At 33.2% G+C, this 18,487-nt stretch overlaps 1 protein-coding gene across 1 annotated transcript in view; it reads right to left on the minus strand.

Annotated features, from left to right (window-relative positions):
- Positions 1-607: 607 nt before the first annotated feature.
- LOC134717815 (CD109 antigen-like) overlaps positions 608-18,487 on the minus strand; it is a 49,297-nt gene continuing 31,417 nt past the window's right edge. The window contains exons 16-23 of the mRNA XM_063580308.1: positions 16,965-17,030; positions 16,216-16,276; positions 12,508-12,651; positions 8,310-8,420; positions 5,670-5,862; positions 3,629-3,746; positions 1,707-1,820; positions 608-742 (exon numbers count right to left, since the gene is read on the minus strand). Coding sequence (XP_063436378.1) covers positions 608-742; positions 1,707-1,820; positions 3,629-3,746; positions 5,670-5,862; positions 8,310-8,420; positions 12,508-12,651; positions 16,216-16,276; positions 16,965-17,030 — 942 coding nt within the window. The remainder of the gene's footprint in view (positions 743-1,706; positions 1,821-3,628; positions 3,747-5,669; positions 5,863-8,309; positions 8,421-12,507; positions 12,652-16,215; positions 16,277-16,964; positions 17,031-18,487) is intronic.

The following is an 18,487-nucleotide window of genomic DNA, read 5'->3' on the forward strand; positions in this document are numbered from 1 at the left end:
ATATTATAATAGGAGTATATAACGTATAATTTCAATAACTGAAAACATAACTTATTTCCTACGCATAGACCCTATGAGTAGATGCTGTGAATAAATATTTATAATAAAATTGCCATCTTGAATGATTTTATAATAGTAACGTAGCTATATCGTGTATATATATATACAACTCCTCTAAACATTAACCCAACAATGTTAGAGTTGTCGCTGACTCAGACGTACTTATGAATATAATTATTTTCTGTGACTATATCTTACATTAATTTGTAGGATCATTTACAATAGATAATTTAGCTGATCCTGTAACAATAACATCTTCATGCCTTATATATCATGTACTGTAGTACGCCGCTAGATTAAAACTGACGAGGAAAGGTAACACACGGCCACCGAAAGCAGGATCTGAGTACACTTCCAGAGCATCTGAGATCATCTACAGTTTTAGTGGGTTCCGAGATTCATTGGTTTTCTTTTTTGTGTCTTGTGTAATATTATTTGTCTGTTTGTCTTTATCTTTTTTAGCCCTAACTTTGTCAGTTAAATGACGATCTTTGGATTTGAATATCCCTCTGGAAATTACGCCCCTCTTTTGATTTATATTAACGAATTAACCATCATCAGAATTAAATGTACATACAAATGTATTCTCCGACTGGGTTGTTGAGAAAATCAACTGTTGTGTTCCATTTACTGTTCTTACAACATTTTGGAAGTCGTCATTCTTCTTCAGAACAATCAAAACCTAAAACACGAAAATTGCAAGAATTTTACGAGTGTTTTTTTTTTTAATCTTTTAAAATTTCATAGCTTAAATTGTATCTATCACCACAAAAGATTTAATGGTAATGGGAGACTTTCGATATTCATGTTCAATTTAGTAAACCTAACTCGATCCCTTTTTTTGGATAAAATGGGATATGGTGTAACTTCAATAAGAAGCAATAAAAACACAGAAACTACATTCCACCATACATTGTAAATAAATAAAGGAATATTTGGTATGAGATCCAATGAGACAATTCTCCATCCAAGTAATTTATGAAAGTAAAACATTATAGGCCAAGGTACGGCATTCAGAGCTTTGGCTCAAACAGGACAGCAAATTATAAAGGACCCCTAAAATTACTGGTGTAAAACCATTTAAACGGAAAAAAATAACAGTCTAATTTAATAAAAACGAGAAACGATAAACACGTATTAACTACATAAACAGACGACAACTACTAAACATTAAATTAAGCACATAATCGTCATCAATTGAGAAATGTAGTTGAAAAGTATGTTTAGATCTAATATATATCATCAACATTAAATCGTAATTGTTTTATTTCAACTGATCGAGATTTGTAAAATATCTACATAAAATATGATACATAAAAAATATGGTACAATATAAATTTGTTATATTAAATGCTCTAGAATAAAAGAGTCAATTTTGATGTCGGTTAGGCCCTCTGTGTGCATGAATAGATTCCACTACTTTAAAAAAAAAACTAGAGTGTAGGACTTAATTTTGCGAAATTTGTATTCAAAATAGGTTTATTCAATTACGTTTAAAATCGGATTTGGGATTTTGATTTATGTTCATCATTATGTGTAACAAATATTGTGAAAAAATAACAATAATATGCTAATAGAACGCAAAGATTAAACGTCACTTTTATGGTTCTTATAAAAAATTCAAATTCAAAAAATATAATCCTTACCGACATGTTCGTATTTTGGTAGTTAAACAGATTAACTTGCAAGGCGACTTCTTCCCCTCTGATAACAGAGTACGGCAAATTGAGACTGATAAAAAAGTCCTTGAATCCCACAATCTAAAATATGAAATAACTTGATGAGTACAGACTGAGGGAAAATATGTTCACAGTAATAACATGAACATGAAGTGCAAACAGGCAGATAACAAAATGAAAAGGAAGTGGTACAAGGGAGAGAAAAGAGGGACGAAAGATACCAAAGGGACAGTAAAACTCATAAATCGAAAATAAACTGACAACGCCATGGCTAAAAATGAAAAAGACAAGCATACAAACAATAGTACACCTGAAACAACATAGAAAAATAAAGAATAAACAACACGAACCCCACGAAAAACAAGGGAGGGTACAAGTGGATAGATGCGAAGAAAGTAGAAGAAATAGATAATAAGATGGCATAACAAGAAGAAAAAAATATGATAAATTAACAATAAATATAAAGACCTCTAGTTAACATGATAAACACGTTCAGCATATTCAATTCCTTTGGTGACTACAGCTACAACAAACATTGTATGTTAATGTAGTGGTACATGTTGAGGAAATTACCGATTTTAAGTTACCCAATTACCGAATAATAGACATTTGGGGGAATTTCTCATTTCAAACCTTATAGCGTTGTCAGATTTATAATCCAACAACGCTTTGTGTAAGTGTAATCAAATCCTGATAAATACATCATATTGAATTTTAATCGAAAATTCCGTTTATATCAACATGATAAAGCAATGACAACAATCTTGACGGTTCGACAACACATAGATTCACGTGCAAATGACGTTTGACATAGACATTCTTTCATTGTGAACGGTTTGATGAAAATTATAGTGAGTAACATGGAATCATATCTTTCGTCCAAACATTTACTTATTTAACTGGCAATGACTACATGAATGTTTTCAGTAACAATATGATGCAGAGTTTAACATTTCGCAGTATCCTTTGTTAGAATGTCAATCGGACAAAACAAACACGATCTTCATGGAATTTTGAAACCAATTGAAATAATAATGTCTTCGATTGGATGAAGCCCGACAAATGTATCAACTATCATTTTTTTAGTGTATGAAATTATCATGTCTACGACCTCATCTAATCTATAATTATCCCCTAATATTATTACAATAATTGCAGAAAATGTTTTTAATATGGAAATTTTTACTTGCAGAAACGGCCTTTCAAAGGAAAACTTTATACAAATGTAATAAGCGAGTTCTAAAATGATAAATCATTGATTACAATATGAATTAAAGTCCATGCAAGACATAGCTGTTATTTTTCTGTGTCATTGTGTCTCTTGTTAAATGTCTCATTGGTAGTAATACTTCACATATATGTATTCTTTCGATTGCAAAATAAAATTACAAAATACTGAACTCCGATGAAAATTTAATCAGAAAGTCCCTAATCACATGGCAAAATCAAATGACAAAACACATCAAACGAATGGAAAATAACTGTCATGTTCCTTACTTGGTACAGGCATTTTCAGATGTAGGAAATGGTGGATTGAACCTGTTTGTTAACGCTAAGCATCTCAATTGAACGACAGTCTCAAGAAATTCCGTAATATTTACAACGGTGCGTAAACAAGACAGACATAATAAATAAAATAGTCAAAATATGGGTTCACCAGTCATAACTGTGTTACAATTTTAAAACAAACAATTTAACCAAAAAAGCACAAATGCGCGGTAATTATATGTATTCATAGCAAATCCAAGTATACAATGCATTTGTTCAAACCAGGGGAAATGGTCATAATTTTATTAACGTTAATGGGTCCGAACTTATATTTCACATTTTTCAACATGACAAAAACTTGGTTACTGATAAAAATGAAAAGTAACATAATACATAATGACCTTTGCAGCAGAGGTACTTAAGCTGAACCCTGTAAGTTTGTTTACTACAAAAGCACTGGCCACCCATGAAGTAATAGTATCAGGTAGGACAGATGTGATATTAAGGTGACCATCAATTCTGAAATAAAAACCTGGTGTTAAGTGTTTGTTTTTATGTGTGATTCATATGCGTTTCTCTTTTATATATAAACATCAACCCAACAATGTTAGATCTGTATATTTGATTTCGCAAATTTTTGGTTCTTCCCTAGCCGGAATTCGAACAAATACTACTGTGATATCGTGACACCAAATCGCCTGCACTGCAGCCGTCCCGCTAGACCACACGACCAGCTGGGCTCTACTAAATAGAGCTTTCGCTGCCCATGTGTTACCTTTCCACGTCAGTTTTTAATCCAGCGGCGTACTGCAGTACATGATATATAAGGCATAAAGATGTTATTGTTACAGATCAACTAAACTTTCTATAGTAAAGGTTCCTACAAATTAATGTAAGATACAGTCACAGAAAATAATTATATTTATAAGTACGTCTGAGTCAGTGACAACTCTACAACAGATGTATCCATCAGATCGCCATCAATGATGGTGATACATGGCTGTGTACATAATGTATATACAACTCGTCTAAACATCAACCCAACAATGTTAGATCTGTAAATTTGATTTTGCAAATTTTTGGTTCTTCCCTAGCCGGAATTCGAACCCATGCTACTGTGATATCGTAACACCAAATCGCCTGCACTGCAGCCGTCCCGCTAGACCACACGACCAGCTGGGCTCTACTAAATAGAGCTTTCGCTGCCCATGTGTTACCTTTCCACGTCAGTTTTTAATCCAGCGGCGTACTGCAGTACATGATATATAAGGCATAAAGATGTTATTGTTACAGATCAACTAAACTTTCTATAGTAAAGGTTCCTACAAATTAATGTAAGATAAAGTCACAGAAAATAATTATATTTATAAGTACGTCTGAGTCAGTGACAACTGTACAACAGATGTATCCATCAGATCGCCATCAATGATGGTGATACATGGCTGTGTACATAATGTATATACAACTCGTCTAAACATCAACCCAACAATGTTAGATCTGTAAATTTGAATTTGCAAATTTTTGGTTCTTCCCTAGCCGGAATTCGAACCCATGCTACTGTGATATCGTAACACCAAATCGCCTGCACTGCAGCCGTCCCGCTAGACCACACGACCACCTGGGCTCTACTAAATAGAGCTTTCGCTGCCCATGTGTTACCTTTCCACGTCAGTTTTTAATCCAACGGCGTACTGCAGTACATGATATATAAGGCATGAAGAAATTATTGTTACAGATCAGCTAAACTTTCTCTAGTAAAGGATCCTACAAATTAATGTACTATACAGTTTGTTTTCCTGTTAAAAAGATATCATACCTTTTCAGGGGCCATTTATAGCTTGCTTTTCAGTAAATGAGAAATCACAAAAAACACTCCGATGAAAATACAAATCGGAAAGCAACTAATCATATGTCAAAATAAAAAGTTCATACACATCAAACAAACGGATAACAACTCATATTACTGACTTGATACAAGAATTTTCTTATGTAGAAAATAGTGTAGCAAATATAAAAAAGAAAATGTGGTATGACTACCAATGAAAAAAATTCTCAACAAGAGACCAAAATGGCTTAGAAATGAACAACTACCAAATATTCTTTTATCTATCTGCAAATTAGTGTTGCTAATGTTTATGTTCTCTATTTTAATATTATTACATTCTTGTCTGTTACAAGACGCAAAACTTCAAAAAACAGTGTGACGTTGTGTGTCGGTGTTTATTTTTGTAACGTTTGTTCGGCAACTTCATGATCAGCGGTTGGAAGTACGCATATTATCCAGAATGCATTATAATCTGAAACGGAGGAATGAAAACGGAGTCTGCCACTCTTTCAAGCCTTTCGGGTATAAGTACACCGGAGAGATTATATATTTAGTGTTTAACTAACTTAACGTTTGGTCTCAAGCTTATCTAATCTTACTTTCGTTTTTAGAATTACCCAGTTAAGTGAGATGACCACATCCATGTTTCTGGAAATCTTTTTCGAGTTCTTTTAACAGGTTTAAAAAATGGATTAGTGTTTCCTGTAATGGATCCACCAGTCGTCGTTCCACTACCTGTCCCTAAGCCAGTCAATGTACCCGTCCCTGACCCAATAAATGCACTTGTCCCTGTTCCAGGTTGTGCACTCACTGAAATAAAACAGTCATCGTTTACTTGTGTACAATATTCTTTTGGCGGTAAGGTTATTTGTTCAAGGTTATGGTTTACTTTCTGTAACGTTTTAACATTTCACAGCTGTATACTGTTGTTGCCTTTATTCAGTCACTTTATTGATTTTGTATTTACATTGTTAAATAGATCAATTTTGTTCGTTGAATGTGTGTTCACTTATGTTTATATGACACTCGTCATTTTTGGGTCCCTGTATAGCTTACTATACTGTTTAGTGAAAGCCACGTCTTCGTGTTGAAGACCGTACTTTGATCTAAAACGGTTTTTCTTTTACAAATTGTGACTTGGATGGAGAGTTGTCTCATTGACACTTTAACCACATCTCCTTATATCTACATGAGAGTTATAAGCATATCAATAATTTGATTGGTTACCAAAGTCACGTGTTAAAACATAGCTGTATAAATTCGGGGGTTTGTTCACGCATGTCAATCATATTATTTGGTAACCAAGTAGTAAGTAATTTTTGAAAGAAGCACTTTAAGAAATATTCAGTGTTTTGCCAACTAAAACAATATGTAGTATAACAAGTAATAGAATGTGATGCTATCAACCATATGTCCATGATTCACGTACCAAACATATATCAAATGGAAGAGCCTCGAAGGTAAAAAAAAAGTCTATGTAATTCTACTCCTGAAATCCCTAGACAGTAAAACACTGCGATTGTGGGTGCACTCGACTCCAATCTTAATTGTCGTCGGTAGTTTTCGCCGAGCACTTAGGCTTCCTCCACCAATGATAACTGGCCGCCACAAAAAAGCCCAAAAGTGGCTTTAAAACACTGACAATCAATCAATATAATAAATTGAAATACTTGTTTAAAGATCTTTTGTTTTAGTTCAAAGATAAGAGAGAATTAATTTTACCAAAAAAATGATGAAGGAAATATATCTATTTTGTACGTGCCTCCCTTTTGTATGTCATTGGTTGCAATTAAATATAATTTTCATTAAAGAAAATCATGTGTTCCAAATGGTGAAGTTGAAACAACACAACAGGTGACACAAATGGAGCAGGATCTGCTACTCTTCCAAAGCATCTGAGATCATCTCCATTTTTTGGTGGGATTGTGTTGCTTAGACTTTAGTCTGCTATGTTGTGTCTAGTGTACTATTACTTGTCTGTTTGTCGTTTTCCTTTTCGCCATGGTATTGTCAGTTTATTTTCGATCTATGAATTTGACTGTCCCTCTGGTATCATTTGCCCCTTTTTCATGATGCTGTTCATGTTCCAATAAACCCATAATTCAGCATGTGAACGAAATACTTAATGTTGCACCTTTAACTTTATGCAATATTGGGTCCAATCAAGAAATTTCTACCTAACGACATAAGACAGGGAAGAAAATAAAGTAAGAAGGAAAACAACTTTGGTTATCAAAGAATTCAAAAATCACAATATAATACAATTTGCGATTGAACAAATAAACTCATCATAGAAACCAGGACAAATCTAGTATATACGCCAGACGCGCGTTTCGTCTACAAAAGACTCATCAGTGACGCTCGAATCCAAAAAAGTTAAAAAGGCCAAATAAAGTACGAAGTTGAAGAACATTGAGGACCAAAATTCCTATAAGTTTTACCAAATACAGCTAAGGTAACCTATGCCTGAGGTAGAAAAGCCTTAGTATTTCAAAAAAATCAAAACATTGTAAACAGTTAATTTATAAAATTTCCATATCAATGACAATTCATGTCACATAAAAGTGCTGATTACTTGGCCTGTGATACCCGCGGGGAAGTAAATCTTCACCAGCAGTGGCATCGACCCAGTGGTTGTAAATAAACTCATCATAGATACCAGGACTAAATTTAGTATATACAGCGTATTTTTCGTATCGTCATCTTGTTAGATATATAGGGGTGACAGATACATTGGTTTGTTCACTGCAATATTAGTGCTAACTTTTGACCTAATCTAACAATATCCAAATGACATCAATAATATTGTTCACCCAATGTTTTTTTTTATTATTATTTATCGTCGTTAAGATGCTATATTTGTTTTAAGTATATACAAGGTTTAATCTGCGACACAATAAAACTATATACATGTTCTATTTCCCCTGAGTATCGGATTATCATATGTTACTCTTCATAGAAACCAGGATTGAACGTATGTATTTGTTGCGCCAGACGTTCATTTCGTGTACAAAAAACTCATCAGTGACGCTCGAATAAAAAAAAAATCAACAGGTCAAAAAAAGGACGAAGTTAAACATGTTAAAGGGTTGAGGACAAAAAATTCTTAGCTAAGGTAAACTATTCCTCAGGTAGAAATTATTATTATGATGGACGATTAAACAGAAATATGAAATAAGCAATAAAATCATATAAATTGATTAAACCACAATAATGAATTACTTCGTAGATATGATCCAATTAAAGCTATTACTTACTGCAATTTCCACAAAATCTTACACAATTGTCCAGTGCCCATGATCGGTACGCAGTGCATACAGATTTTTCATATTCTATACATTTCGGGTTTCTATCTCTGCAATAATTGTCTGAAATAACATAAGCTGATTGCGTTAACGTTCTTTATTGCATTATGTTGTGATTGTATAAATTCCATAATTAACTGTTATGGAAGTCGTGTGTACGATTTGGATTTTCACTGAGGACATGTGATTAGTCTGATAAAATTAGACGTCCTGGCAAAGCTAGTGCTTCTTCAACGGCATTTACTAGTAGTTATGATAGTGTTGCTCAGTGGTAGAACTCTGAGTGTTATATAGACTATTATTTATCTTATCGTTTTAGTTTGCTCTAAATTACAATTCCATCAAAAAGTTACCAGTATCGAAACAGGGGTTAAAGTTCATGTGTCGAGCAACCCAGTCCTACCCATGTTCATGGGAGGTAATTATCGACACTGCGAAAACAAAATGTCCATACTTAATGATTGCTAAGGGCACTATTATAATAATTGCATAACAACAAAAAAAACTGGTACTCGTTTGTCCTTTTTTATTGTTGCTGTTGAAAACAAAGATAGTAAAATTGTAACTATTTGAGTACACCTATTCTAACATTTCAAATGAGTCTGGCGAAGAGTCTTAAATATATTTCCGTCTTAAATAAGTTTGTTGACAACTGGGTTTTGTTTGGGGGGGTCGAATAGTTGTGATTTTTGATCTATTGAAACCAAAAACTTAGACAAAAGTGTTTGTCCGATTCAGGAAAAATAAAAGATTTCCAAATTGTACCGGACGGAACGTGACATGTAATAAAGAATAATTAGCTCAAAAACAACCGTCCGCTGAACTTCCTCATTCTCATTATAACAAAATTAAATAAGAGAAAATATATCTTAACATTAACATGCTAACATGCTTCATGGTTGATTGCACCTTTTCTAACACAAAGTATTGTTGACTTTTGTCAGCAATTGTCGCAATGTAGCTACTGCAACGACATTTACGATATTTTGTGTGTCTCATTTTAAATTTATTTTCAAAGTAATGTTACCAAACATGCCAAAGTACTTCATTCTAGTATACTTCGTACAATTACAGCATTTTCAACCAGGATAACACCGTACACAATGATTAATGTTAATACATTGCTGCAAATATATTAGAATGATCGTTGTTAAACTACAGAAAATATACACTATTGTTACATTGTTTTGGATCGACGGTTTTTTTTATACTCTGAGAAAGCCCAAGATTTAAATGTAACCTGTAAGAGTATTTATAATCCTAATCGTAAGTGTATGTCAGTGTCTGTAAATGTCTAGTAGTCCTTTATTTGTTAATTTATGTTTATCATTATGACTATGACTTCTTTTAAACTGAGTCTTACTTTGCGTATTACTGTGTGTTTTTTACTCTCCTTTGGCATAAGGTAAGGAGGAGATCTCACTAAACATGTTTAACCTCCGGCATATTTGCGCCTGCCTGTTCTAAGCTAGGAACGTGTAGCATTTGTTACTCTTATTTGTCTTTTTTTAAATTCTAGTATATCTGTTTGTTTCGGAGTATAGTTTGGTTTTAATTTTTCTGAACTAGAATACATTAATGTTAGAAGGCCAACTGAAGCATGCATTCGAGTGCGACATTTTAGTCACTCTGTTGAAGACCCTTTGGTGTCTTGTGCTGGGTTTTTTCCCTTTGGTCGGGTTGTTGTGTCTTTGACACATTCCCCGTTTTCATTCCCTATTCAATAATAATGTCAGAGGTTACTATCAGACATTAATAACATTTTATTTCTAGAAATGGCAAGGTACATGAGTCTGGCGCACTTAATTATAATCCTGGTACCTTTGATAACTATTTATACCACTGGGTCGATGCCACTGCTGGTGGGCGTTTCGTCCCCAAGGGTATCACCAGCCAAGTAGTCAACACTTCGGTGTGATATGAACATGATGAATATCAATAATGTCGTCCTTTTTATAAATTTCCTGTTTACAAAACTTTGAATTTTTCAAAATCTTAAGGATTTTCTTATTCCAGGCATAGATTACCTCAGCCGTATTTGTCATAACTTTTTTGAATTTTGGATCCTCAATGCTCTTCAATTTTGTACTTCGGTGTTACATGAATATCAATAATGTGGTCATTTTATAAATTTCCTGTTTACAAAACTTTGACTTTTTCTTAAAGATCAGGATTTTCTTAATCCAGGCATAGATTACCTTAGCCGTATTTGGCATAACTTTTTGGAATTATGGACCCTCAGTGCTCTTCAACTTTCTACTTGTTTGGATTTAAAAATATGTTGATATGAGCGTCACTGATGAGTCTTATGTAAACGAAACGCGCGTCTGTCGTACTAAATTATAATCCTGGTAACTATTTAGAAATCTGGTTGTTCACCTTTGTGTCGTCTCTGATATACTTATGAAAAAGTATATTTAGAAACATATAACAAGACATGTGTATATAAAAAAGTATATTTAGAAACCGGTAACAAGACATGTGTGCTAGTTAAATGCTACCAATGTAAGGACGTTTCCCTCGATTGATGTAGCAAATAAAAAATCCTTAAGTAAGGATTGGTTGTAGTTTTTCCTTTTCCGTACGACGGTACGGTTTTTTACCACCTCTTGATTTTTTCACATAAAAAAGAAATGAATTGGAAGAAAAATACTGTTAGCGGTAATGACTCAGTACTTGAACTTATTTGTGAATTCTCGTCTGATAGAATAATTCCGATGATGAATTCGGTGTCTAGTAACCATCACTTTCCTTAGAAATTACAGCTCTATCAGTGCAAAAGTTGGTTTTAACCTTGTTTTACTAAAAAAAAATATGGTTAACATTGCAAACATTGTTTTAATACAAAAGCAAAACTTGCATATGTGGTATTTGGTGTCCTTTTTCTTTTCCAATAACCTTTTTAATCCATCTCAAAGTACTATAAACGCTGAGAAAGCAAATAGTGACTTAACCTAAGTCTGACACGGTAAGGCATTATACCTAGTGAGGAGACAAAAGATACAAAATAAAGATTCAAATTCACTTAGAAAACAACTGACAACGCCATGCCAAAAAAGTATATACAGGGTAAACGAACAGAATATAAAAGTTTTACATGTGACACTCGTAATCGTACCTAAAAAGTTATCAAATGTACAAGAATTATAATTTAGTACGCAAGACGCGCGTTTCGTTCACACCAGACTCATCAGTGACGCTCATATCGAAATATTGATATTAAGCCAACCAAGTAAAAAGTTGAAGGATCTAAAATTCTAAGATGTTGTGCCAAATTCGGCTAAGGTTATCTATTCCTGGGATAAGAAAATCCGTAGATTTTCGAAAAAAACAAAGTTTGGTAAACAGGAAATTTAGAAAAGTGACCACATAATTGATATTCATGTCAACACCGAAGTGCTGACTACTGGGCTGGTGATACCCTTGGGGACGAAACGTCCACCAGCAGTGGCATCGACCCAGTGGTGTAAAAAATTATCAAAGGTTCCAGGTTTATAATTAGTACGCCAGACGCGCGTTTCGTCCACACAAGACTCATCAGTGACACTCATATCAAAAAATTTTTAAAGCCAAACAAGTAAAAAGTTGAAGAGCATCGAGGCTCCGAAATTCCAAACAGTTGTGCCAAATACGGCTAAGGTTATCTATTCCTGGGATAAGAAAATCCTTAGATTTTCGAAAATTCAAAGTTTTGTAAACAGAAAATTTAGAAAAATCACCAAGTAATTGATATTCATGTCAAAACCGAAGTGCTGACTACTGGGATTATGATACCATTGGGGACGAAACGTCCACCAGTAGTGGCATCGACCCAGTGGAAAAAATTTATCAGCGGTACAAGGTTTATAATTTAGTACGGCAGACGCGCGTTTCGTCCACACAAGACTCGTCACTGACGCTCATGACAAAATATTTATAAAGCCAAACAAGTAAAAAGTTGAAGAGCAATGAGGATCCACAATTCCAAAAAATTGCGCCAAATACGGCTAAGGTTATCTATTCCTGGGATAAGAAAATCCTTAGATTTTCGAAAAATTCAACGTTTTGTAAACAGAAATTTAGAAAAGAGACCACATAATTGATATTCATGTCAACACCGAAGTGTTGACTACTGGTGATACCCTTTGGGACGAAACGTCAACCACCTCACCTTGAAAAGACTGTATTTCTCTTATTATCTGACATTTAAAACATGTTCTCTGGCAATACTCCACCGTCCATGCTGTATATTGTGGATCTGTGCAGACTGTATAATCATAGAGTGCACAGTTGGAAATTTTATCCTCGCAGTTATCTAAAAAAAGAAGTGAAAGATTGTTTATAACGTCTGACTACATTTCAAATAAAAAAGCCACATGTTGAATCCGGATGTTGTTTTTCTTAATGGTCTATTATTATTAGTTTGCTGGTGTCTTGAATCAACAATATCGCTATTTTTTTTAAAAATTGAGAAAAACCAGTGGTTCTTCAGAGGAACTAAAGCAAGAGGACTGATATATTCTAAAAAAAAATGTGTCAATATAAGAAGCTTGTATCTTATTACAGTTACAAGTCGCCAATCGACGGATTGCATGAAAAAGCTAAAACAATAAAAATCGAAATTTGGGTCATCAATGCTGTTCAATGTCGTACATTAATTGGTCATTTTTACTTTTTGAGCGTCAATGGTGATTTTTTAGAAGAAAAAAAACGCGGGTCTAACGTACAGAATGGTAATCCTGGTATTTATTATGAGTTTACCGACAATAGAAAAAAATATACTTTTCAGTCTGTTCTTATGGGGTTTAAATGAGCAATAAATTATAATGAATCTGTCTTTTAACAAAGAAAAAATCAAAATGAAAGAAAATGGCGCGCAAGTGTTGCATACATTGCTTAAGAAAAAGAATGTGTTTTCTGGCGCGATATTACTCATACGTTTTCAACTTTATAATGGAATTGATGTAGCGAATATAAAGAATAATCGAAATTGCCGACTTCAACCAGTTTATGAGTCAAATTTATAATAAACCCGTTGTGAAGCTTATATTTTTTGGAACTTGAAGACAGAATTACACATCACTGTTAAATATGACCTGGAAATGCATTTGATTTCTCTTTCATTACAGTAACAAAGCATTCATCTCAAAATGCAAAAAATACATTACATGTAAATGCAAACATGTTCACCTACATGATTAGGCGTAGATTGACCATAACAGAAGAAGATGTTGTTTATTCTTTTTTAACGTATCACACAATCCAACAATTATTTTAAATGAACAACAAAACTATTAAAAAATGGCGCAAAGAACCCATCATAGATACCAGGAATGAGTTTGTATATCAACGTCAGACGCGTGTTTTTGTCTACAAAAGACTCATCAGTGATGCTCAAATCAAAAGATGTTAAAACGACCAAAAAAGAACGAAATTGAAGACAATTGAGGACTAAAATTCCTAAAATTTTGCCAAATTCATATTAGATTATCTATTCCAGAAGTAAATGACGTATAAATCACTTGTACAACACTTTCCCAAGTTAAAAACTGTCGTACATATCAGAGTCTTCCATATTTATTTGTCATCCTAATTAATATAGGTTGCACTTTGTAAATCACGTGTGATTTGCAAGTCACGCCTCTTTTGGGGAGAAATTGAATGTGCACTAAAAACTGCTACTGTTTACATAGTTGTTGCCATGAATGCATTTTTTTTTATATTAAGACTTGATTGGAGAATTAAATGGATATAAATAAAAATGTCTATTTATTTAACTTATTTTTCAGGAGGACTGGAAGACATTTGGGTGTTGAGTCAAATTTATTGGAAAAATTCAGTGCGAATTTGTAATGTTTATAAATGGAGGGCAGTAACACTTGAAAATATTCCGCACATCTATATATTTTTATTAGTGCAAAAAAAAGTAATGCATGTCTCCTTTCCAGGGAAATATAACATTCTCCTCAAAACTTCCTGAATAAAGAGTGACTGCATGTGCAATTTAGGCAGTTCCTATGGAAAATTGCATTGCTGGTTTTACACAAGTGCAACCTATAAGTAATTTCCCCTTTAGAAACATCCTTTTTTGTAGTTTTTAACCTTTCTTATCTTATATTTGGCCGTTTAAGAATATAATGCATTCTGAGTAATATTTTTAAAGGGTACACCAAAACGTTGTGATTGGTTGAAAACACACTAAACAATGGAAATTCAATCAATGACGTAACGTTATTATCATTTTGGTGTACGAACAACGAGATTTCCCATAGTCCTTCAGATTCTGAAAAAGGCGAATTCACATATATCTCAATAACTAATTGTGTTTTCTGGCGCGATATTACTCATACGTTTTCAACTTTATAATGGAATTGATGTAGCGAATATAAAGAATAATCGAAATTGCCGACTTCAACCAGTTTATGAGTCAAATTTATAATAAACCCGTTGTGAAGCTTATATTTTTTGGAACTTGAAGACAGAATTACACATCACTGTTAAATATGACCTGGAAATGCATTTGATTTCTCTTTCATTACAGTAACAAAGCATTCATCTCAAAATGCAAAAAATACATTACATGTAAATGCAAACATGTTCACCTACATGATTAGGCGTAGATTGACCATAACAGAAGAAGATGTTGTTTATTCTTTTTTAACGTATCACACAATCCAACAATTATTTTAAATGAACAACAAAACTATTAAAAAATGGCGCAAAGAACCCATCATAGATACCAGGAATGAGTTTGTATATCAACGTCAGACGCGTGTTTTTGTCTACAAAAGACTCATCAGTGATGCTCAAATCAAAAGATGTTAAAACGACCAAAAAAGAACGAAATTGAAGACAATTGAGGACTAAAATTCCTAAAATTTTGCCAAATTCATATTAGATTATCTATTCCAGAAGTAAATGACGTATAAATCACTTGTACAACACTTTCCCAAGTTAAAAACTGTCGTACATATCAGAGTCTTCCATATTTATTTGTCATCCTAATTAATATAGGTTGCACTTTGTAAATCACGTGTGATTTGCAAGTCACGCCTCTTTTGGGGAGAAATTGAATGTGCACTAAAAACTGCTACTGTTTACATAGTTGTTGCCATGAATGCATTTTTTTTTATATTAAGACTTGATTGGAGAATTAAATGGATATAAATAAAAATGTCTATTTATTTAACTTATTTTTCAGGAGGACTGGAAGACATTTGGGTGTTGAGTCAAATTTAATGGAAAAATTCAGTGCGAATTTGTAATGTTTATAAATGGAGGGCAGTAACACTTGAAAATATTCCGCACATCTATATATTTTTATTAGTGCAAAAAAAAGTAATGCATGTCTCCTTTCCAGGGAAATATAACATTCTCCTCAAAACTTCCTGAATAAAGAGTGACTGCATGTGCAATTTAGGCAGTTCCTATGGAAAATTGCATTGCTGGTTTTACACAAGTGCAACCTATAAGTAATTTCCCCTTTAGAAACATCCTTTTTTGTAGTTTTTAACCTTTCTTATCTTATATTTGGCCGTTTAAGAATATATATATTCTGAGTAATATTTTTAAAGGGTACACCAAAACGTTGTGATTGGTTGAAAACACACTAAACAATGGAAATTCAATCAATGACGTAACGTTATTATCATTTTGGTGTACGAACAACGAGATTTCCCATAGTCCTTCAGATTCTGAAAAAGGCGAATTCACATATATCTCAATAACTAATGCCATGATATAAGTATCGAAAAATACTCAAATCGTTACCAAATTACACGCATATTCGAGAATTAATGTGTTGTACAGTCACTTTCCGAATATCTTATTCTATATTTGAATACTTGTTTTAGTTATTCCATAATAAATCTATACTCACGGCATTGCATGTGGGAATTGTCGAAGTCTACATCATCTGTCATTATGTTAAATGATGAACCCTAATAAAGAGAAACATTTTCGAAAGTTCAAAATACATGAAATGATTAAAGGCTTTCTTAGTTAATCCGCATACAAGACTTGAATTACATTAACAGTAAACAAATCATACATTGTAATTATATTTAAGATTTACAATAATGAATGTAAATAAAGGCTGTGGATATAATCCATAACATTCTGTGAGTACAGACACACCTTCACGACATACGGTCGGACATTTAAATGTTTTTACTTACAGTCAACTTTGAATTTTATCATGTTAACATTTGCTTCTAGTTATTTATGACAATGAAACTTATGAAGGAATGGGTTATAAGCATGACGACGGGTTGCAAAGGTGGATCAGGATTGTTTTACCCTTCCTGATCACCTATTTATATTCAGATTTTTTATTAGATCGCGTTGTTAGATCGTAAGTTGTTTTATGAAGTGATTTGACCACTGTTGATAGTATGGCATTCTCTTCGACTTTTAATTTTCCCATTGATAGCTACCCTCTCTATCTCACTGACGCTTAAAATTTGTTTAGTTGTCCTTTACCTTCTATCGTGTGTGTTCTCTTATTTTACAATTATATATTTTTGTCAACTGTTAACCAGAACAAACATTGCAGTGAAAACTCAAATACAAAACTATATTATATAAGATGTCAGAAATATTGATTAAATATATATCCTGAATACATACCAAGAATACGCACGCATAATTAATATTGTCAAACCTCCTATCACTTAACTGCAGATTATTTATAACCTAGAAGAAATAAAGGAATCATTATATTACACAAAAGATAGGTTTCAGACAATATTCTCTATGGACCCACCTTGAAATATCAAAATGGAGGCCGTTTTTCAAGATGGCCGCCAAAAAATACCAGAAACTGAATATATCATTTAAATAAGGATAAATTTAATTGCAAATTTGGGTAGTAGTGCTTGGTGTTGAAAAAATGAGTAGCTATGTACGCAGCTTGAAAATTAATATTCAATATGGCAACTTTTCGAAAGATGGCCGCTACAAAAAACATCAACTATTTTCTTTATTTTAGTTCAAAATTTCATTGTTTTACTGCTGAGTGCTTCGTAAATGGCAAAAAAACTTGAAATTTTAAAATGGCGGCTTTTATTCCAAAACATTCGCCCGGAGATACCAAAATCAACAAATTCACATAAAGAAGATTACAAACTCAGTAAAACATAGTGCCCTATAATAACATGTGTATGCCACATTTATATAATTAAGCTAAACATATATAGATTTATAAGCAAAGTAGTATGTTACATGTTTAACCCCGCCACATTATTTATGTATGTGCCTGTCCCAAGTCAGGAGCCTGTAATTCAGTGGTTGTCGTTTGTTTATGTGTTACATATTTGTTTTTGTTCATTTTTTTTTACTTAAATAAGGCCGTTAGTTTTCTCGTTTGAAATGTTTTACATTGTTTTATCAGGGCCTTTTATAGCTGACTATGCGGTATGGGCTTTGCTCATTGTTGAAGGCCGTATGGTGACCTATAGTTTTTAATGTTTGTGTCGTTTTTGGTCTTTTGTGGATAGTTGTCTTATTGGCAATCATACCACATCTTCTGTTTATATTAAAATTCGTAATTTAGATACTTTTATTGCAAAACAGTCGTCTACAACGAGGAATCACACTTGAGTTTTACTTATATTTTAGCTAGACTATAGTTTTCGATTCGAACAGTTTTCTTTATGCTCATCAAGAAGAGGACATAGTAATTATCGTCAAATTGCAGTTATCTTAGGATTGCCAAGCCAGTGCTTGTTTCTTCTGTTTAATTGAAATGTAACAAGAATCTGATAAAATGACTTTAATTCGTGAACACGCTGCACATCGGATAGTTTAAGAGAAATGATAAAGTTATAATACACACACTTGTTGAAAAATTGTTTTGACAATCATTCAGCTACAGTTTTTTCCTTTGAAGCAAATTCTACGCTATCTTTTCAAAGATACATATACTTCTGTTGTGTTTCTCTATGCTTCTGTAACATTCAATAACTGGTACCTTTGATAACTATTTACACCACTTGGTCGATGCCACTGCTGGTGGACGTTTTGTCCCCGAGGGTATCACCAGCCCAGTAGTCAACACTTTGGTGTTGACATGATTATCAATAATGTGGTCATTTTTATAAATTTCCTGGATAGAAAACTTTGAACTTTTTGAAAAACTAAGGATTTTCTCA

Source organism: Mytilus trossulus, chromosome 5 (genome assembly GCF_036588685.1).
Source record: "Mytilus trossulus isolate FHL-02 chromosome 5, PNRI_Mtr1.1.1.hap1, whole genome shotgun sequence".
NCBI lineage: Eukaryota > Metazoa > Mollusca > Bivalvia > Mytilida > Mytilidae > Mytilus > Mytilus trossulus.